The 23714-nt window shown below is 39.4% G+C and overlaps 1 protein-coding gene across 1 annotated transcript in view; it reads right to left on the bottom strand.

Moving 5' to 3' along the window:
- Nucleotides 1-23498, bottom strand: part of LOC125659134 (uncharacterized) — a 39727-nt gene extending 16229 nt beyond the window's left edge. The window contains exons 1-5 of the mRNA XM_048890687.2: nucleotides 23165-23498; nucleotides 20128-20319; nucleotides 5721-5791; nucleotides 4035-4168; nucleotides 2083-3457 (exon numbers count right to left, since the gene is read on the bottom strand). Coding sequence (XP_048746644.2) covers nucleotides 2588-3457; nucleotides 4035-4168; nucleotides 5721-5791; nucleotides 20128-20319; nucleotides 23165-23451 — 1554 coding nt within the window. The 5' untranslated portion in view covers nucleotides 23452-23498 and the 3' untranslated portion in view covers nucleotides 2083-2587. The remainder of the gene's footprint in view (nucleotides 1-2082; nucleotides 3458-4034; nucleotides 4169-5720; nucleotides 5792-20127; nucleotides 20320-23164) is intronic.
- Nucleotides 23499-23714: the final 216 nt, after the last annotated feature.

Raw genomic sequence — 23714 nt, 5'->3', positions numbered from 1 at the left:
GCGGATGAAAGTAGCGAGGCTGTGTAACAGTTAACAGTTTATTTACCTATCAAAACTTTTTCGTGGACTTTGATTGATTGTGTTGGAAGTATATCAAAGACACTTTACCTGGGTGCTTTCCGTCTATTCACAACCGGATTGAAGATTCCAAGTGTGGTGTGGTTAATCAAATATTTTGAAATTCATGTTGTGATCCAGAGCAACATTTTAAACCATACCTGTTATATATTTGCCAGACTGTTCAATATAGAGGCAAAAAATCAAACACAAAGAGTCTGAAATCAACATCTTTAAGGTACATGTAATTCCATCCTTCTAGAATTATAAGTTAAATCTTTTATTTGATTGTAGATTCTTCAAATAATATATCTTAGTAAGAAATAAAACTGATGAAATAAGTATGTTGCGGTATTAATGATATTTTTATCAAGTAGCACAATATACCTCTTATCAACGTCAGGAAATTGCAATTTCTTTAAACAGCATTATCAATTTTTAACAAAAACTGGTTGCAACGATATATCATATAATAATATTCATAACAATTTCATGAAACTCTTTCTTTAAAAAATATACAAAATATTGGTGAAAAACAAAGGAAATATATCGCATAATGGACTTGACAAATAATTTAATGAAAATAGAGTTATTGCCCTTGGATTCAATATTTTGAAACATATAATTGATTATTCATATAAAACTTAAGACTTTTTAAATATTTTATGGTTAACAAGATTTTTTACAATACTTATTGAAAAAGATTCCAAAAAAATTTGTGTTCCTGTCATGCATAAATCTTATTTAATAATTGACTTTGCAAAATCTTATGACGTCACCGGAGGGTGGTAATACCTTAAAAATATTTCAAAAAATGTTACTTTTTCAATTTTACAGGCAGTGTTTGGTAATTGTCTCATATACAGTTCAGAAGAGAAATATTTATAATTCATCAAGATATTATATTTCCCCATCAGATCCTGCTGTGAAGAAGTCGTTGATGAATCAAGGTGTTTGGCAATGCAACACAGAACTGCAATTTATCCAATACATGTACATGTATTCCCTCTGAGGCAAATGATAGACTTGCAGAGAAGGTAGAGGCATGCTTTTATGGACAATACATGAATGATGTAGAAAAAACTTTAAAAGTTTTACTATGAGAAAAGCTTAGATGAGTTTTTGTGCTGTAGTGAGACATGTAGCCCCTCATGCACATCCACGTCATCTATAGCATGACCATATACATGGCCACCCACCAGATGCTTTTCTGCTGAATAAATGATAATACGCATGCTCAGTTCATCTGGAGTTAAAGTACCCAAGGCTCGGGTCATCTGGAGTTAAAGTACCCAAGGCTCGGGTCATGAACAAATGGAAGAACATGAAATAAAAAAGAAAACCGAGAAGTATTGGATGAAAATGATAAAACAAGAAAAAGTCCCACAACGTGGAAGTATGTTGAGGATTTTAACAATTTTTTTTAAATGAAATGGTGAAAGAGATGGACAGGCATCAAGAAGAGAAAAGGCAGAGATTTGACCGGTTTTTAAATATTTTTTCTCAGCATAAATCAAGTGTTACAAATTTGTTTCTAAACAAAGTGACAATCTAATTGATTTTGCATGACAAATAGTCAAAGTTCTGAATATAATTTTATATATTAGTGGTTCATTTTGTTATATTCGCCAGAACAGTTGCAGTTGTCATTTATATGCAATTGATATTTACAACGACTTTCTATTTTACAAGAAAAAATATTCCTTCTAGTCGTTTTAAATGTTTTTATACTTAGGTTATAGGAAATTAATTTCTAGAATCTAGAATAAAATGAGGTTAGGGTAGGAATTTTATCATTTATTTTTTAAGGCTGTAAAAATGCATTCAAAGGCGACAAAAAACTATAGATAACAATTACATGTATTTCATTGCAGTTGTCAAAGTCTCATTTTCAGTATACAACTGGTTTAATAAATGTAAATAGTTATATATATATATATATATATATATATATATATATATATATATATATATAACAAAACTTATCAGACATTTCTCACAAGTGATGAAAATAAAGATACGTACTATTGAGGCCTGCGAGATTTGGTTGACAAAGCTGCAAAATCCTCCATTGACACTTAAAGATGTATTGAATGATATAATGGATATGTGTAAATCACATAGGAGTAAAATATAGTTTCATGTGGACCTCGAATATCACTGAATATAAGAAAATTTATGTCAGACAGAGCTAAAACATGTATACAGCGTCATAGCAAAAGTATTCGCGATTTACATGCACAGCTCAATTAGGAAAAGAACGATAACTCTAAGGAAAATACAAGTATTTTTTGACCGAGTTATATCTTTATGTAGGAAATTACGTAATTTTATATAACTTCCCAGTGGATGTAAACAAGCAGAATTTTACCAAGGGTCGAAAATCTAGTGAACAAAGTAACGGAGTTAAGAATTAACCTTGACTCTTCAAAAAGCGAGAATCAGAAAACTAGATTTGTTTGGAAGAAGTAAATATAATGCATCTACAGTATGCAACACCATATATGGGAATCTTTATTATTCCTATATATCAAACATTTAAGGCAAATATTTCAGATTTATCTGGAGAGTTCGTTGTAACTACCAGCATGTCAGGTTTGTTGTTGTCCGACGTTTTAATACCGGTTATCTGACCAACAACTGGGCATTCGCTGGGCGTGTCGATAATCCAGTTCACAATCGCATCCCTGAGACACACAACATAATATTTCAAATTCGGGTTAACAGAGTGAGAACGGCATATGTCTATGAATGCTTCTGACACAACCCCATTCCGTGTGGGTGTGACTTCAATTCCAAAAATAAGAACATCCTCCGGACTGGACTTTGTTCTTGCCACCATTAACCTCGAAGTAACGGTTGTCGTCATATTGAACAAGATATTTAGTCTGATTAATTGTAAAACAGATCCATCGAGTGGAGACAATTTCAGAATGAGCTCCTTCTCAGTAGATACAGCCCACAGTGTCGCTTTGTCAGGATCTGTTGAAAGTCGAGGTCCAAACACTCCTTGGAAATGCTGCCACGGATTATGCAGAAAGTCTGTTCTGTTGTTGACTGGTACTGATTTGCTTGATTCATACAGCGCAAGCTCAGAGACAGGTTGGGGAGTTTTAAATAACAAAGTCGGAGCACTACTCTTCAGATCATCTTTGAACCCCCACACCACGTGCGTGGCTTCGCCAGTACTTTGTACAGGTGGTAAATTGACGAATAACGTGTTGGTATCCGTGTTTATCAGAATTTGTGGTTGTACGGAAATTGCTTTATCACCTGTTCTTTTGTTAGATTTTGCTTTAGCCAGTCTCTCAAAGTTGAAGTACCACGCAATTTTTAATTTTCCTGACAGAACATTGAAAATATCAACAGCATAGAGTCGTTGCATTGAGAGCTCTTTTTTCTATAAATATAGATGCATATTTGGAATTATTAATAGAAGACGGTGGGTATTATTTTACTTGAAAATAAATCTTAGAAATTATTTTAATGAAAAACAATTGTTTCCCCAGCTCCCCAAATTTGAAGTGCTCCAAATGAAACCTCCTCCCTTGATGTACTGCATGGTATGGAGGAGAAAGCATGAGCAGGAACATATACATTATGAACTCCAATACGCCATTACGATATAGAAGCGTTCACAAGCTATTTTACACCCTCCACCCCTCAGAAACCAATAACTTTAAGGATAACAACTGGATCTTCCCGTCCCTACAATATGCATATCTTCAAATGGCATTGAAGTATTGTACAAAATGTTAAGTCTATCGAATAAGCCATATAAGAGGAGAAGCGTTCACAAGCTATTTTACATCCTCCACCCCTCTTAGATCCACTATAACTTCTAGGAAAATGATTGGATCCGCCCGTCCCAACAATAAGTCTATCCGATAAGCCATATAGGAGGAGAAGCGATCATAAGATTTTGTGACAGACAGACGGACGGACAGAAAGAAGAGGGGATATATAATAATTGACACCTCTTGATCAGGACGGAAAGCCGTAAGAATGTATATCCGGTGACCAGCAACTACAGGTGGCGCTATTGGTATAAAGGTGCCATTCATCCGTTCCTCCCATCCACGAAACTCCATGTACGCATGGGGGATGCCATCTTTGGAAGTAAATCCACGAATTAGATGTACAGTTTTTCATTGTTGATTCTATTATGCACTAAATCATCAGTTTTCATTTCTTAGATGATAAAGAATCATATTACATTAATTCTATTACTGTATGGTTAGCAAGTGGCATTTTCAAATATTGCTACACTGTAATTTAAAAATACAGAAATCGGCAGAGTACTTGAATTTATAGTATAACCTCCTACATGAACCGCCACAAACAGATTAATAAGAATTTATAGTATAACCTCCTACATGAACCGCCACAAACAGATTAATAAGAATTTATAGTATAACCTCCTACATGAACCGCCACAAACAGATTAATAAGAATTTATAGTATAACCTCCTACATGAACCGCCACAAACAGATTAATAAGAATTTATAGTATAACCTCCTACATGAACCGCCACAAACAGATTAATAAGAATTTATAGTATAACCTCCTACATGAACCGCCACAAACAGATTAATAAGAATTTATAGTATAACCTCCTACATGAACCGCCACAAACAGATTAATATATATGATAAATAGCATTTTAGATATATAGTGTTCGTGATTGCCATATATTACAGTCAAACCATTTCACGCCACAAATGAAAATTGCAGACCTGATATGACTCAGAGCGAACGACCGTGAAAACATTGGATTGGAGTTTAGTGTCTGCAATCAATTTCAATCCACTTTGCAACTGCATGTGTCATAACCAATATAATGAATTCAAGCAGATTCGCATGCCAGTAATACATACGCCGGGGAAGCTATATGTACATGTATAATTATGGTATTTATTCTGTGTATGCATACATGTATATTACGCTTTATAACCATATTTATCAATTATGCTTTTTTGAGAACCTCGTAAGTTGTTGAACCTTATATATATATATATATATTACACAATGTATATGCAATAAAATTATGCTCAAACCAAAGTGGCTTGAAATTGACTATTGTTCCTACCCGCATGGCAATAGAGCTAGTAATTCAATGTTTTCATGGTTGATTCTTTGTTTTACTTCCGTCGAGAATATTTCACTCATAAGGAGACGTCGCCAGCTTAGTGAATTGTCACGAATTTCGACCTATGCTCAGGACCGTAGATGTGAGGGGTCTTCATTGTATCAACGCCTGTCGCGACACCCTCAATGCTACGGCCCTGAGTGCTAAGCATAGTCCTTCACGTATAGCTGGTGACGTCTCAATATGAGTTAAAAATTCTCGATGGGACGTTAAACAAACAAACAATCAATTCGCGGTCTTAGAACACTGTACACTGATCAAAATATATAAAAAGATATTATTATAAAAGACCAAGTACTTTCAAATTGGTTCAATTACTAAGTGTTCAAAATGTCAAAGAATTGATTAATCTAGGTAAATACTTGTATTTAGCATGCTTAAAAAGAGATGCTTAATTTAGCTTTTGTTCTATTTATGTATACTCTCCTGTGTGATGTCTGTATATACCATATTTATGTTATTCTGTTTCTGATGAGCCGTTTGGCTCAAGGATAATAAAGAACTTGAACTTACTGGATTCCACCGTCACTAACGATCCACGCTTCGACACTATGGCAAGTATATTGTTGTCGGAGAACGTAATGCTGGGAAAAAAAAAACCATACTTCACTGTAGCAGACAACACTATTCAGTTGAATTCCGGGGAATCTATATAGCTATACCTCTGTAGTATTTCCGGTATCAATAAATATCATGGCACTGAATATCTCATTGGCAGATCCAGAGTTGGGGGTCCAACACCCGGACCCCTCCCCTCTTTTCAGAAACCTTTGCTTAAAAAGTAAGGGAAAAAAACCAAATACATGTACATGTAATCCATTGAGGGTGGAACTCCCCTTTGAAAACCAAAATGAATGGTAGATTCCAGGCCTTATCGCTCACTCAAACGCTAGATAAATTCTACTAATATCCAGCAACAATATAAAACAAGATGTGGTCTTAAACTAAAGAGACACTACAGCTCATTTTGCGCAAAAAGCATGAATTGACAATTTTCCCAGAGTTTTCCCAATTTTCGTTGCATAGCTGAATGTATGAACTTTGCGAAAATAACACTGATCTAAATTTTAAAATTCTCGTTTCAACGTAAAAATTAATACTCTTTGATGGCTTTTACAAAAAATATCTAATCTCCTCCTTTCGGGCTTCAGACGCATGCGCATAGACGGTGAACAGTGCAGTATGTCGTCCAGTGAGAGAAGGTGTAGTGGATAGATCCAGAAGTTTGACAGATTCTGTGAGAAAAGAGGTCAAAATAAAATGAAATAAAACTCATACGTGAACTAAAATTTACTTTGTGATCAGTATCATGACCATTGGAAAACAAAGAGCTGGGAGAAACGCATGCAGGACTCAGTAGCAGATCTAGGATTTCCAAAAGGTGGATGTGAAAGTCAAATATTAGCCAAGGTATTCAGGCCAAATCAGGAGTTTTACTCACAATCTGTGGCGAAAAGGGGAGGGGGTCCTGGCCCCCTCTAAATCTGCCATTGGGACTAGCCGTGAAGGATGTCTATCTTTATCTGAACATGACACGTGTTAGTTGTAAAAACATTGGTCAATAGGAACATGGAAGGGTGGCTGTTTAAATAATATCACTGATTATAAGGAGCAGGGAATAATTTCATACTTGGAAGGTGAGTGTGGACCCCCTTGAAGGGGTATTTAAATAATTTTCTACGCAACACCTTTGCTGTTGTAGTATCTGGGGAGTCTTCTCCAGTACGACTTGTTTATTCCCCGAATTGCAGAGGAGCGACTTCCGGCATCACGAGGAGATTTCCCGCGGTTATGGTACATGCCAGACGTACAACAGGACCTACCCGAAGTTAGAGATCGACAACAGGCAGAGCAGTTAAGTCTTTGGGATTTTTCCTTTTTCTACTCGGGAATAGATTTCGATTTTTGTTATTAACAGGGAATATATTTTTTTATATTAATTACTGAATCATTTTAGACATTACTTGATTGCATTTTTGATATTAAAAAAAATTGTGGATTATTTACATGTGAGATGGATATGTTTATAGATGAGGCGTTATGTGGGTTGGGCTTGAGACCTCACCCGGACACACCTGTGGTCACGCGGAATGTACCCGCGTACTCCCAGGTATCCTCAGGCGGTGGCGAATGTTATTTCACGCCGTCCTTGCCTTCCTGTTTGAGGGAGGGGGAGGTAGGTTAAGGGATGCCACAGGTGGGGAAGTGAGGTTTAGTGGCACACAGTTTGGCCCTGATGAAGGTTATAGTGTAGATTGGGATATGCAACGTAGGTGTGACTTCCGGGGAATTTAATGGGATTAGATTCGCCCAAGAAAGGGTCTGGACACGACACCCCAGGGTTTAGCGATTGGGATAGGTGGGAGGAGGATTTCTTGTCCCCAGGTGGGGGCTCAGTTATTCCTAAGGTCCCGGTGAGGCCTACTCCAGTTCAGGGGGGGGGGGGGGTCATGTACCCAGCTCTGGGAGTCTCCCAGAATATCATACCCCTTCTCTGCATTCCTACACTCCAGTGTCAAGGTCAGCCCCACCCCCTCATTCATGGGTTGATGATCAAGCCCTAGACCAGCTTAGTCAGGGTTTGCCACGGATGGGCTTGGGTTCACGCTTGCAGCACCCCACTCCTGGACCGTATTCCCCAGTTGCCCCATTTTCGGAGCCAGGGATTACCTACGGGAATTACCAGTCCCCACAGCCCAACCAGGGCTATGATTTGCTTACAGGGTCCTCAGTCTCGCGTGCCAACCCATCCTATGTGCAAGACCCTTGGGTTGGGGGGGAATGCCCCCCACACCCAGCCTTTGATACCTCCCATGCTTGGCGGTTACGTTAGCACACATATGCCCTACACTACCATGATGACTCCTCCCTATCAACATCAGGGGCCCTTCACGTGCCCTGGCACCACGGCTTGTGGGTTGGGGGATGAGGGGGTAGCGTAGCGCACATTCAACCCCAGTTAGGTGAACCAGAATGACTAACACCATTCTCTGGGCATTCTGCCCAGGGACTAGCTCCAGCGTCTCGCACCACGTACCAGGTCCCCCAGTACTCTTGTGTAGGGGAGCAGTCGATGGGCTGCAGTAGAAACGCACCCCAGTACAAGGATTTGCGGTACGATGGAAATTCTAGCTGGAAGTCCTTCCTGCACAAGTTCATTCGCCTGGCCCGCAGCCAAAAGTGGACTGAGATGGAACAACACGATCATTTCTGCCTTTCATTGGAGGGAACAGCAAGTGACTACTACACCCTGTTGATGGAAACGGACCGCAGTCTCTCTTTGGCTGACATCATTGGGCGGTTTGAGAAACGCTTTGGGTCATCTGCACCAGGCTTCACGCATCAGTAGAACTTTCAGTCAGCATCACAGGATGTGGGCGAGTCATTGCGACATTGGGCTGACAGGGTACTTACCCTGGCTACCCAGGCTTTCCCGTCTGTGCCGGATTTTCATGTATATGCCATCCCACGGATGTGCTACGGTGCTGAGGATGGAGACGCAGGACTTTATGCCCTGGACGGCCAGCCCAAGACAGTTGAGGAAGCCGTCGACCGAATGCAGTACTATCAGCATTCACGGCAGATGAAGTCATCCAAGCCCATGAGGGATGTGAGGCAGGTAGCTCAGATTGAAGCTCCCAATCCTGACAAGGAGTTCAAGGAGATGCGCCAGCGCCTTGAGGAGTTAGAGAAGGAAATCCGAGGGCGGACCCTCTCTTAGAGACCTTCATGGTCGTTTGGATAAGGAGTTGGAAGACTTTGTAGTCAGCCCTCAGATCAAGCAGATCTCGGACGTCTTATTGGTGCCTCACACTTCTGCTAGAGAGAGAACGTTAGTGACCAGCATTGGCAATGCCTCAGATGAGAAAGTGTCTATCTCCAGAGGCAGTGCGATAGGATCAGCCTTGGAGTCCGAACCATGGGTGCTGGCACCTGACTTGGTCATTGAGAGTGTGGACCCCCACACTGAGGCAGGGACTAAGCTCGGCACATTTACAGCAAGAGTTGATGTTGCTACCGTAGCTTGCCCTGGAACTTGGTCGAATTCCAAGGAGGCCATATAAGATGGTGGGGGAGATTTCCCCCTGGAGCCGACTAACATTGCTGAGGAAATCAGTGTGATTAAAGCCCCAGCTGTTGGCCTTACTCGATGTGCGCCTGGTGAAGGTGTTCCGGATGGTTACAGTGGTCCTGTTAGCGAGGCGTCATGGAACTATGTCTCCCGAGAACTTCTCGGGTTCCCAGGTTGGACTCGAGGGGCGGAGTTTGACTTTGAGATGGATCTTGTGGGACATGACCCTTTCAGAACCCGAGTCCGTCAATTCAGAGGCATCAGGTTGCCTTGGCCCCCACCTGGATTTAGAGCTGTTGGGAGGATCTATTGATCCTTTTCAGCTAGGGGTGTGCGACCCAGGGCTCGCCCTGTCCCACATCGTTTGGGATTAGATTAGTCTCAGTCAGTTTTCTGCGGGGCATTTATCCGGACCTTTCCTGTCGGAACCCTTTCCGGCGTCCTCGGATAGTTCCTCCAAGGGGGCGTGTCGCGCCCACCTTGACCAATGGTTGGACCCGTTTCTCCGTCCTTCAGAGAAAACGGGCGGGGGGGGTGTAGTATCTGGGGAGTCTTCCCCAGTACGACTTGTTTATCCCCGAATTGCGGAGGATCAACATCCGGCAGCACGAGGAGATTCCCCGTGGTTATGGTACATGCCAGACGTACAGCAGGATCTACCCGAAGCTAGATACCGACAACAGGCGGAGCAGTTAAGTCCGCGGAACCCATGATTTATGTAGATACACTGTAACAAATATTATAGATACTTTACTGTCATTCAAAATCACGTGATGTAAATATGCATTCAAAAGTCTCGTGTCCTTTGAATTCCGGATGATCTCCAAAGCGAAGTTGAGAGTAAATTGATGCATCCAAATTATCCAAAATTGTCAGTATCGATATGATTTTTATCATTTTATCAATACGGGTTTTAAAAAACACATTAAAATGTGGAAAATGAGCTGTAGTGTCTCTTTAAAACTACAATGCCGTTAAAAGCTATTGATTGAATATTGTTTAACGTCCCCTCTCGAGAATATTTCACTCATATGGAGACGTCACCACTGTCGGTGAAGGGCTGCAAAATTTAGGCCTATGCTCGTCGCCACCCTGGAGTTTAAACCTCTACCCAAGAGATCGTGAAAATTACAATTTTGGTAGAAGACTTCCTGCTCTATATCACTATGCATTTAGTTTTCTTAAGATATTCAGAAAATATCTGAAAGGTGGTCAAATTTTGTCCAACCCCTAAACGCCCCAGGGGTTCATAAGTCCTGGGGCTTTACAATTTATGTCCTCCTTGCCCCAAGTATGCTTCATACCAAATTTGAAAGGAATTGGAATGGCAGTTATCAAGAAGTTAAACAATTTCTATTGTTCACAAATTCAATAACTGACCATTTTTGCCCCACCCAGATACCAAAACTCCTACCCCTGGGATTATGAAATTTACAATTTAGGTAAAGGACTACGTGTTCTTTCTATATATTTATCTGATTTTAATTTAGTATCAATAGCACTAAAGAAGATGTTATTATACGCCCGTCTTTAGGCGGGACGTATTATGGTACAGCGAGGTCTGTCGTCCGTCGTCTCGAGGTTTTCTGTTTCTAATTTCATTTCTCTGTCACATATCAAACTAAAATTCGCTATGTAGCTTCTTTGTGGATCATATTAGATCCTATTGCAATTTTGATCCATTGATTTCTCTTGCAGGAGTCGTTTCCCTTTATTTGAAAATTATTGTTATTTGGATGGTATATATATATATATAATTTGTCCAGCTAATCATCCCACAATTTTAAAGTGAGGATCATCTTGTTTTACAGAGTGTTTGTTAGTGATGTACCGATTGTCGCCGACTTTCGATTTTCGGTCGCTATAACTGAAACGATGTGGATAATCGATTGTCATTTTGAAAATCGAAAATCGCCGACGTCGGTATTTTTTATTTTTTTTTTGGGTTGATAATACGAATATTCCTGCCGCGACTTATCTAAATTCAAAAATGGCTGAGGTAGCAGGGGACAGTTTCGCACTATAGGCCCGGTCAACTTTTTCAAAAAATGGAATTACCCCGTATTTGAAGTGATATTACATGTGTAAAAATGTATACAATAATTTTAGGATGCATGTCAAAGGTCTGTAGCTGTGAGGGAAGGTGGATGGCCCCATATGAGAGGTAGATTTTTGAGAAGGGCAGATAGGGTTCTTGATTGTGCACAGTGTCTAAATCCCCATGTTTGGTACTGTGATGGTGTGGGGGTGGTTCGGATTAGCCCAAATGAGGGGAAATCAAAGCAAAAAAGGGGAACTTGCTCAGAGCATGTTTTGTGCACCAGTGTTTATAGATTACATGTAATTTAGGGTCATAATTTATTAACTACACTAATATGAAATACAAGTATTGACATAAAAGGGAAATATGATTTTTCATTAGTCTGTCATAATCTGACTTTGGTGTATACCCCCTATCCACATGTTTCAAAACCAAAGAAACTGTCCCCTGCCACCTGACGAAGCTGAGGTAGCAGGGGACAGTTTCGCACTATAGGCCCGGACTTTTTCAAAAAATGGAAATACCCCATATTTGAAGTGATATTACATGTGTAAAAATGTATACAATAATTTTAGGATGCATGTCAAATGTAGCTGAGTGCTTAATAAAAATGTTGATATACAACATGTAGGTGCCACCATGATTCCTAGCATATAGATGGGTGCAAATACGAAACTAAGACACGTGGTCAGTTGCTGAAGAAATTCCGGTGAAAACATGCAGGGTCTAGCAAAAGGTCTGTAGCTGTGAGGGAAGGTGGATGGCCCCATATGAGAGGTAGATTTTTGAGAAGGGCAGATAGGGTTCTTGATTGTGCACAGTGTCTAAATCCCCATGTTTGGTACTGTGATGGTGTGGGGGTGGTTCGGATTAGCCCAAATGAGGGAAAATCAAAGCAAAAAAGGGGAACTTGCTCAGAGCATGTTTTGTGCACCAGCACCAGTATTTATAGATTACATGTAATTTAGGGTCATGATTTATTAACTACACTAATATGAAATACAAGTATTGACATAAAAGGGAAATGTGATTTTTCATTAGTCTGTCATAATCTGACTTTGGTGTATACCCCCTATCCACATGTTTCAAAACCAAAGAAACTGTCCCCTGCCACCTGACGAAGCTGAGGTAGCAGGGGACAGTTTCGCACTATAGGCCCGGACTTTTTCAAAAAATGGAAATACCCCATATTTGAAGTGATATTACATGTGTAAAAATGTATACAATAATTTTAGGATGCATGTCAAATGTAGCTGAGTGCTTAATAAAAATGTTGATATACAACATGTAGGTGCCACCATGATTCCTAGCATATAGATGGGTGCAAATACGAAACTAAGACACGTGGTCAGTTGCTGAAGAAATTCCGGTGAAAACATGCAGGGTCTAGCAAAAGGTCTGTAGCTGTGAGGGAAGGTGGATGGCCCCATATGAGAGGTAGATTTTTGAGAAGGGCAGATAGGGTTCTTGATTGTGCACAGTGTCTAAATCCCCATGTTTGGTACTGTGATGGTGTGGGGGTGGTTCGGATTAGCCCAAATGAGGGGAAATCAAAGCAAAAAAGGGGAACTTGCTCAGAGCATGTTTTGTGCACCAGTGTTTATAGATTACATGTAATTTAGGGTCATAATTTATTAACTACACTAATATGAAATACAAGTATTGACATAAAAGGGAAATATGATTTTTCATTAGTCTGTCATAATCTGACTTTGGTGTATACCCCCTATCCACATGTTTCAAAACCAAAGAAACTGTCCCCTGCCACCTGACGAAGCTGAGGTAGCAGGGGACAGTTTCGCACTATAGGCCCGGACTTTTTCAAAAAATGGAAATACCCCATATTTGAAGTGATATTACATGTGTAAAAATGTATACAATAATTTTAGGATGCATGTCAAATGTAGCTGAGTGCTTAATAAAAATGTTGATATACAACATGTAGGTGCCACCATGATTCCTAGCATATAGATGGGTGCAAATACGAAACTAAGACACGTGGTCAGTTGCTGAAGAAATTCCGGTGAAAACATGCAGGGTCTAGCAAAAGGTCTGTAGCTGTGAGGGAAGGTGGATGGCCCCATATGAGAGGTAGATTTTTGAGAAGGGCAGATAGGGTTCTTGATTGTGCACAGTGTCTAAATCCCCATGTTTGGTACTGTGATGGTGTGGGGGTGGTTCGGATTAGCCCAAATGAGGGAAAATCAAAGCAAAAAAGGGGAACTTGCTCAGAGCATGTTTTGTGCACCAGCACCAGTATTTATAGATTACATGTAATTTAGGGTCATGATTTATTAACTACACTAATATGAAATACAAGTATTGACATAAAAGGGAAATGTGATTTTTCATTAGTCTGTCATAATCTGACTTTGGTGTATACCCCCTATCCACATGTTTCAAAACCAAAGAAACTGTCCCCTGCCACCTGACGAAGCTGAGGTAGCAGGGGACAGTTTCGCACTATAGGCCCGGACTTTTTCAAAAAATGGAAATACCCCATATTTGAAGTGATATTACATGTGTAAAAATGTATACAATAATTTTAGGATGCATGTCAAATGTAGCTGAGTGCTTAATAAAAATGTTGATATACAACATGTAGGTGCCACCATGATTCCTAGCATATAGATGGGTGCAAATACGAAACTAAGACACGTGGTCAGTTGCTGAAGAAATTCCGGTGAAAACATGCAGGGTCTAGCAAAAGGTCTGTAGCTGTGAGGGAAGGTGGATGGCCCCATATGAGAGGTAGATTTTTGAGAAGGGCAGATAGGGTTCTTGATTGTGCACAGTGTCTAAATCCCCATGTTTGGTACTGTGATGGTGTGGGGGTGGTTCGGATTAGCCCAAATGAGGGAAAATCAAAGCAAAAAAGGGGAACTTGCTCAGAGCATGTTTTGTGCACCAGCACCAGTATTTATAGATTACATGTAATTTAAGGTCATAATTTATTAACTACACTAATATGAAATACAAGTATTGACATAAAAGGGAAATATGATTTTTCATTAGTCTGTCATAATCTGACTTTGGTGTATACCCCCTATCCACATGTTTCAAAACCAAAGAAACTGTCCCCTGCCACCTGACGAAGCTGAGGTAGCAGGGGACAGTTTCGCACTATAGGCCCGGACTTTTTCAAAAAATGGAAATACCCCATATTTGAAGTGATATTACATGTGTAAAAATGTATACAATAATTTTAGGATGCATGTCAAAGGTCTGTAGCTGTGAGGGAAGGTGGATGGCCCCATATGAGAGGTAGATTTTTGAGAAGGGCAGATAGGGTTCTTGATTGTGCACAGTGTCTAAATCCCCATGTTTGGTACTGTGATGGTGTGGGGGTGGTTCGGATTAGCCCAAATGAGGGGAAATCAAAGCAAAAAAGGGGAACTTGCTCAGAGCATGTTTTGTGCACCAGTGTTTATAGATTACATGTAATTTAGGGTCATAATTTATTAACTACACTAATATGAAATACAAGTATTGACATAAAAGGGAAATATGATTTTTCATTAGTCTGTCATAATCTGACTTTGGTGTATACCCCCTATCCACATGTTTCAAAACCAAAGAAACTGTCCCCTGCCACCTGACGAAGCTGAGGTAGCAGGGGACAGTTTCGCACTATAGGCCCGGACTTTTTCAAAAAATGGAAATACCCCATATTTGAAGTGATATTACATGTGTAAAAATGTATACAATAATTTTAGGATGCATGTCAAATGTAGCTGAGTGCTTAATAAAAATGTTGATATACAACATGTAGGTGCCACCATGATTCCTAGCATATAGATGGGTGCAAATACGAAACTAAGACACGTGGTCAGTTGCTGAAGAAATTCCGGTGAAAACATGCAGGGTCTAGCAAAAGGTCTGTAGCTGTGAGGGAAGGTGGATGGCCCCATATGAGAGGTAGATTTTTGAGAAGGGCAGATAGGGTTCTTGATTGTGCACAGTGTCTAAATCCCCATGTTTGGTACTGTGATGGTGTGGGGGTGGTTCGGATTAGCCCAAATGAGGGAAAATCAAAGCAAAAAAGGGGAACTTGCTCAGAGCATGTTTTGTGCACCAGCACCAGTATTTATAGATTACATGTAATTTAGGGTCATGATTTATTAACTACACTAATATGAAATACAAGTATTGACATAAAAGGGAAATGTGATTTTTCATTAGTCTGTCATAATCTGACTTTGGTGTATACCCCCTATCCACATGTTTCAAAACCAAAGAAACTGTCCCCTGCCACCTGACGAAGCTGAGGTAGCAGGGGACAGTTTCGCACTATAGGCCCGGACTTTTTCAAAAAATGGAAATACCCCATATTTGAAGTGATATTACATGTGTAAAAATGTATACAATAATTTTAGGATGCATGTCAAATGTAGCTGAGTGCTTAATAAAAATGTTGATATACAACATGTAGGTGCCACCATGATTCCTAGCATATAGATGGGTGCAAATACGAAACTAAGACACGTGGTCAGTTGCTGAAGAAATTCCGGTGAAAACATGCAGGGTCTAGCGAAAGGTCTGTAGCTGTGAGGGAAGGTGGATGGCCCCATATGAGAGGTAGATTTTTGAGAAGGGCAGATAGGGTTCTTGATTGTGCACAGTGTCTAAATCCCCATGTTTGGTACTGTGATGGTGTGGGGGTGGTTCGGATTAGCCCAAATGAGGGAAAATCAAAGCAAAAAAGGGGAACTTGCTCAGAGCATGTTTTGTGCACCAGCACCAGTATTTATAGATTACATGTAATTTAAGGTCATAATTTATTAACTACACTAATATGAAATACAAGTATTGACATAAAAGGGAAATATGATTTTTCATTAGTCTGTCATAATCTGACTTTGGTGTATACCCCCTATCCACATGTTTCAAAACCAAAGAAACTGTCCCCTGCCACCTGACGAAGCTGAGGTAGCAGGGGACAGTTTCGCACTATAGGCCCGGACTTTTTCAAAAAATGGAAATACCCCATATTTGAAGTGATATTACATGTGTAAAAATGTATACAATAATTTTAGGATGCATGTCAAAGGTCTGTAGCTGTGAGGGAAGGTGGATGGCCCCATATGAGAGGTAGATTTTTGAGAAGGGCAGATAGGGTTCTTGATTGTGCACAGTGTCTAAATCCCCATGTTTGGTACTGTGATGGTGTGGGGGTGGTTCGGATTAGCCCAAATGAGGGGAAATCAAAGCAAAAAAGGGGAACTTGCTCAGAGCATGTTTTGTGCACCAGTGTTTATAGATTACATGTAATTTAGGGTCATAATTTATTAACTACACTAATATGAAATACAAGTATTGACATAAAAGGGAAATATGATTTTTCATTAGTCTGTCATAATCTGACTTTGGTGTATACCCCCTATCCACATGTTTCAAAACCAAAGAAACTGTCCCCTGCCACCTGACGAAGCTGAGGTAGCAGGGGACAGTTTCGCACTATAGGCCCGGACTTTTTCAAAAAATGGAAATACCCCATATTTGAAGTGATATTACATGTGTAAAAATGTATACAATAATTTTAGGATGCATGTCAAATGTAGCTGAGTGCTTAATAAAAATGTTGATATACAACATGTAGGTGCCACCATGATTCCTAGCATATAGATGGGTGCAAATACGAAACTAAGACACGTGGTCAGTTGCTGAAGAAATTCCGGTGAAAACATGCAGGGTCTAGCAAAAGGTCTGTAGCTGTGAGGGAAGGTGGATGGCCCCATATGAGAGGTAGATTTTTGAGAAGGGCAGATAGGGTTCTTGATTGTGCACAGTGTCTAAATCCCCATGTTTGGTACTGTGATGGTGTGGGGGTGGTTCGGATTAGCCCAAATGAGGGAAAATCAAAGCAAAAAAGGGGAACTTGCTCAGAGCATGTTTTGTGCACCAGCACCAGTATTTATAGATTACATGTAATTTAGGGTCATGATTTATTAACTACACTAATATGAAATACAAGTATTGACATAAAAGGGAAATGTGATTTTTCATTAGTCTGTCATAATCTGACTTTGGTGTATACCCCCTATCCACATGTTTCAAAACCAAAGAAACTGTCCCCTGCCACCTGACGAAGCTGAGGTAGCAGGGGACAGTTTCGCACTATAGGCCCGGACTTTTTCAAAAAATGGAAATACCCCATATTTGAAGTGATATTACATGTGTAAAAATGTATACAATAATTTTAGGATGCATGTCAAATGTAGCTGAGTGCTTAATAAAAATGTTGATATACAACATGTAGGTGCCACCATGATTCCTAGCATATAGATGGGTGCAAATACGAAACTAAGACACGTGGTCAGTTGCTGAAGAAATTCCGGTGAAAACATGCAGGGTCTAGCAAAAGGTCTGTAGCTGTGAGGGAAGGTGGATGGCCCCATATGAGAGGTAGATTTTTGAGAAGGGCAGATAGGGTTCTTGATTGTGCACAGTGTCTAAATCCCCATGTTTGGTACTGTGATGGTGTGGGGGTGGTTCGGATTAGCCCAAATGAGGGAAAATCAAAGCAAAAAAGGGGAACTTGCTCAGAGCATGTTTTGTGCACCAGCACCAGTATTTATAGATTACATGTAATTTAAGGTCATAATTTATTAACTACACTAATATGAAATACAAGTATTGACATAAAAGGGAAATATGATTTTTCATTAGTCTGTCATAATCTGACTTTGGTGTATACCCCCTATCCACATGTTTCAAAACCAAAGAAACTGTCCCCTGCCACCTGACGAAGCTGAGGTAGCAGGGGACAGTTTCGCACTATAGGCCCGGACTTTTTCAAAAAATGGAAATACCCCATATTTGAAGTGATATTACATGTGTAAAAATGTATACAATAATTTTAGGATGCATGTCAAATGTAGCTGAGTGCTTAATAAAAATGTTGATATACAACATGTAGGTGCCACCATGATTCCTAGCATATAGATGGGTGCAAATACGAAACTAAGACACGTGGTCAGTTGCTGAAGAAATTCCGGTGAAAACATGCAGGGTCTAGCAAAAGGTCTGTAGCTGTGAGGGAAGGTGGATGGCCCCATATGAGAGGTAGATTTTTGAGAAGGGCAGACAGGGTTCTTGATTGTGCACAGTGTCTAAATCCCCATGTTTGGTACTGTGATGGTGTGGGGGTGGTTCGGATTAGCCCAAATGAGGGAAAATCAAAGCAAAAAAGGGGAACCTGCTCAGAGCATGTTTTGTGCACCAGCACCAGTATTTATAGATTACATGTAATTTAGGGTCCTAATTTATTAACTAAACTAATATGAAATACAAGTGTTGACATAAAAGGGAAATGTGATTTTTCATAAGTCTGTCATAATCTGACTTTGGTGTATACCCCCTATCCACATGTTTCAAAACCAAAGAAACTGTCCCCTGCCACCTGAATCGTCCGATAAGATTGAATATTGTTTAATGTTTCTCTTGAGAATCTTTCACACACATGGAGACGTCACCATTGCCGGTAAAGGCCTGCAAAACTTAGGCCTATGCTCGGCGCTTATAGTCTTTGAACAGGGAGGGATCTTTATCGTGCCACACCTGTTGTGACATGGGGCCTCGGATTTCGCCTCTTACAACAAACAAGGGGTAATGAGGCTCTATTCTAACCCGGATCCCATAAGAACAACAAAAGTCGAGAGATCTATCCCTATCCCGGGAAAATAAAATCGAAAGTATGGGATTATTAACTTCAAATATCTACATGTAATTATGATTTTGGTCGTCTCCATATGAGTGAAAAATTCTCAAGAGAGACGTTAAACAAGATACAATCAATCTAATGATTTTATTCTAAATAACTTAATATCTAGGGTAAAACATAAAGTAAATTTAATATAGTTATGCCATAAATTTGAAATAATTAAAATTCGATTATTTTTCGATTAATCAATCGAAAAGGTACATCCGATTAATCCGATCATCGATTAATTTTATTTTCCCGATTGCCCATCACTAGTGTTTGTATGAATATTGTAGATGTGCATGTGGCAAGAATTTTTGATTTTCTTTAATTTTTGAGAAAATTACAGGTTATTGAACTTGTCAGTTTTGAGGAATTATTGCATATAGAGTACATGATATCTCTGTTTTTTCTTCCATAGTTTTCAAGTGAAGACCTTATGTTTACGTAATATTTCTATGGATATGGAAGATGTGCATGTGACAAGGATTTTGACTGGGTTTTTTTTTTATTTTTAAGAAAATTACAGGTTGTTAAACTTATAGTCCATTTTGAGGAATATTAAATAAAGGACAACCATGTCGTTGTAATTTTTCTCACAGATTAAAAGCTATGATATTTGTAAATAACTTGAAGATTTGCATAGTGCAAGGATTTTAATTCTCAACAATTTTTAATTTTGTTTGATGTTTTCAATATTTACAGGTGGTTGAATTTAGTTGTTTTTTTTTTTTACATGTGTGCTTGTAGATAAGATTTTTTATAATTGGTAAATTTATGGCAATTTTTGCCCCGCCCCTAAGCCTTCAGGAGTGCAGGAGGCCTGAAATTTATAATATATGCCCCTTTTTCCTAAACAATCTTCATTCCAAATTGGAAAAGAATTGGAATAATAGTTATCAAGAAGTTAAAAACATTCAATTGTTAACGCAAGACGACGGACGACAACCAATTGCAATAGATTACCTGAATGAACTCATGTGACCTATAAATTTGTGGATCCGCCCCTGTATCTTGTAAAATATTGACGAAAATGTCTAAGGCTTCTATTATTCGTATTGGGTGTTCTATTGCTCATTGATTAAAATGAACATTCGCACTATACCTGTAAACAGGAGAGACATTATCATTTATAACTGGTTTCTCAAGCGTCCCATCCACCTCATACTTGACGAGTTTACTTCCGTCCGTTCCCACGATGTCCCCGTATATGTCCATTATCGGTAAGGTTGGGTGATGAAGAACTCTGTCTGACCACGCGAGGGAACCATTCTCAACGTTCAAACTCACATATCCCCTGGAATTGGAAATCAAAGTGCATGTATATAAATACTCTAATTGAAATAATGCAGACCTGTTAACCCCTGTGGTTGTCTCTCACTATTTGTGATTAGCTTTGTCAGTGAGAATTTGTATTTACTAGTAAGATTTTCTTTTACAGTTCTTTTACTACAACAAGAGATGTTTGTAAAACACATATGCCCCCATGGTGCAAAATTGAAAAGGGTTATACACACACATCATTTAATTGATAGTAGTATCATCAATTCAAAATATTGAGCAGACAATATCTTCCTATGTCAAGAGTGGATTGACCATGTGACCTAAAAATCAATAGGGGTCATCCACTTCTTATGCTGTACTAGTGTATCAAGTCTGGTGTCAATCAAGCAAATGATTCTTAAAATATAGGAGACAATATATTCCTATGTCCAGTTCAACCATTTACCTTTGACCGTGACCTCAAAATGAATAGAAGTCACCTCCTGAAGATGTACCAGTGTACCAAGTTTGATATCTGTCAAGCAGGGTTATAAAGATATTGAGTGGGCAATATATTACTATGTCCAGTTTGAGCATTGACCTTTGACCATGTGCCCTCAAAATCAATAGGGATCATCTTCTCATGAAGATGTACCAGTGTAATAAGTTTGATGTCTGTCAAGCAAAGGGTTCTCAAGATATTGAACTGACAGTATATTCCAATGTCCAGTTTGACCCTTGACCTTTCAACATGTGACCTCAAAATCAATAGAGGTCATCTTTTCTTAAATATGTACCGGTGTACCAAGTTTGATGTCTGTCAAGCAAAGGGTTCTCAAGATATTGAGCGGACATTATATTCCTATGTCTAGAGTAAATTGACCCTGGACCTTTTGACCTAAAAAACAATAGGGGTCCTCTTCTACTCATAACCAACCCACATATGAAATATCATTATCACCAAGTGAATGGTTCTCAAGATATTGAGTGGACAACATGTGGTCTACCGACCGACCGACAGGTGCAAACCAATATGCTCCTCTTCTTTGAAAGGAGGAGGGGGGGAGGGCATAATAAATGAAAAACAACAACATAGGTAGTGTAGTGGTTGCTCCTTCGCCAAACACACGCTCGGCATTTAGAAGTGAGAATCGGATATGACCTAATAACGGGTGTCCCGTGTCGCAGCAGGCATTGGCACAGTAAAAATAACCCTTACTGCTACAGCCCTGAGCGCTAAGGTACTTCATAGAGCTGGTGCATGGTGCTGTCTCAATTTGAGTGAAAAATTCTCGACGGGATGCAATATTTAGGCCTATGGTCAGCGCTTACGGCCTTTGAGCAGGGAGTGACCCTTATCGTGCCACACCGTTTGTGACACGGGACCTCGGTTTCTGCGGTCTCATCTGAAGGACCGCCCCATGTAGTCGCCTCTTACGACAAACAAAGGGGTACTGAGGACCAATTCTAACTAGGATCCCCATGGTAAATTCCATGTCTCAATTTTAAAGTAATACGAGATTTTATGATCAAGGTCAAAGTCAGGAGTCAATTGACCTTGCTTCTAGTATGTATTCACTTGTCATTTCTGAAAATCACGTTTATATCAATTCCAGTTCTAAAGTTATGCCAGTTTTTGTATTCAAGGTCATGATCACTTGACCTTGATACTAATTTATATAAATTTTCTTTCATCCTTTCTGAAATGATACTAGTTTTAGGTGTCAAGGTCACTGGGCCTTGATAATAGTTTGTACTCATCATTTCTGAAGATCACATGTTTCTATTGATACAGTTTCGTAGCCTCTCGCATTCTCTTCTCATTTCCTAATTTAATACTCTTATCATATTTGTCAAGTTATATTTGTTGAATTTTGGAATTATACCCGCCCCCATAGAGTTATATCTAAGACCCCACCCCAATTTGATCACCTCAAAATGTACCTTAACTCGACAGCTCCCATCAATCTGAAAGCAAAAATATTTCTGCACAACTAGATACAAAATGTACATTGGCCTATCATATCCTTGAATATCTAATACTTTCATCAACAGGTTACGAAGAACGGCTGCGGAAAGAAGTAGAAGAGGACGAGCAAATATAAGAAGTCTCTAAATTAGAAATATTGTCAATAGAACATGAAGAAATTTCTTATTTCATGAATTAAGTTTTCGGCTATTAATCTTTGAATGATGTGGGCGATACTTTCCCAAATATGTACTTCAATTCTTGTTATTCCCATTTGTATGGATTGTTCTCCTTGCGAAGCGACTCCCATTGCTTGTACAATAATTTATTTTGTTTCGATATGAACTTTACAGGCATTTCTGCTAGCACGAGAACAAGCAGTGAAATCTATATTACAAATACTATATACAACGGACAACTTTTCAAAGATCTGCTAGTAAGTGGCCTTAAAATTTTGATTGTACCTTTCTTTCGCCCTGTTTCCGCCATTTTTAAATTAGTGACCTAAGTTGCAATGCATTGTCACAATCACGGAACAATCCGATCACGCTCGTACTTTTCCGTACCCGTTATTTGTGGTTACGGAAATAGCCGAGGAGGTACGATTGAATCACGGAAATGTTTTGCAACAGGATTGGTTAAACGATAAGAGGAGACGAATGATAATGACTTAAAACTGTTACTGCTAAATTTCAAACGGACGGATTTCTGTATTTTCGGTATATGAAAACGTGAGGCGAATTTTGGTCTCAACATACGACGAAATCGTGAGAGTAAACAGTGATAAGATTTTTACAAGGTTTGAAAATATTGATTGATCTATAAAACTTTCACCGACAAACTATAAAATTGAGAAAATAGAGGAAGTTGTGTGGACAGCTTACTTATTCATTCGGCCGCTGTGACATACCTATTTGTCTGTCCATCGCCTTGACAGACTATCAGTTCTTCGTTTCCAACGCAACCCAGTGAATCTGGAAAAGACGATTGTTTAAAAGGTTTCGGCCACGCCATTGAAACATTACTTCTGATGTCCAGGTCGTAAGAGAACGTTCCAGATGGGCGACAACCGAACATAGGACAGCTTTCAATTGGCAAAGAGTAACTTCCGTGGAAAAATGACGTCATTAGCATTGTTAGACTGACTGTAACCATTGTTATAGTATAGTATTTGTTGCAGATGTCGATATCGCGCATATTCAATAGTTATGACTGTCCACACCGGGTACGAAACCTGGTTATTTACTCTATGCCTTGATAACAAGAGAGACTACATACGTAGTGATGTTATCTGTTGATAATGCACACAAAGTTTGTTAAGATACATAAGTACAGCAGTCCCGTAGGGATCCGGGTTAGAAGAGGTCAATACACTCAAGGACTGGTTCGCGATGAGAAATATTCGCGACGATGATGTTCTCGCACGCGAATAAAAGTTGGTTTACGGTATGCTGATCGTG

Source organism: Ostrea edulis, chromosome 9 (assembly GCF_947568905.1).
Source record: "Ostrea edulis chromosome 9, xbOstEdul1.1, whole genome shotgun sequence".
Taxonomy (NCBI): Eukaryota; Metazoa; Mollusca; class Bivalvia; order Ostreida; family Ostreidae; genus Ostrea; species Ostrea edulis.
The sequence above is the reverse complement of the archived record's forward strand: the minus strand, read 5'-3'. Positions and strand labels throughout refer to the sequence as shown.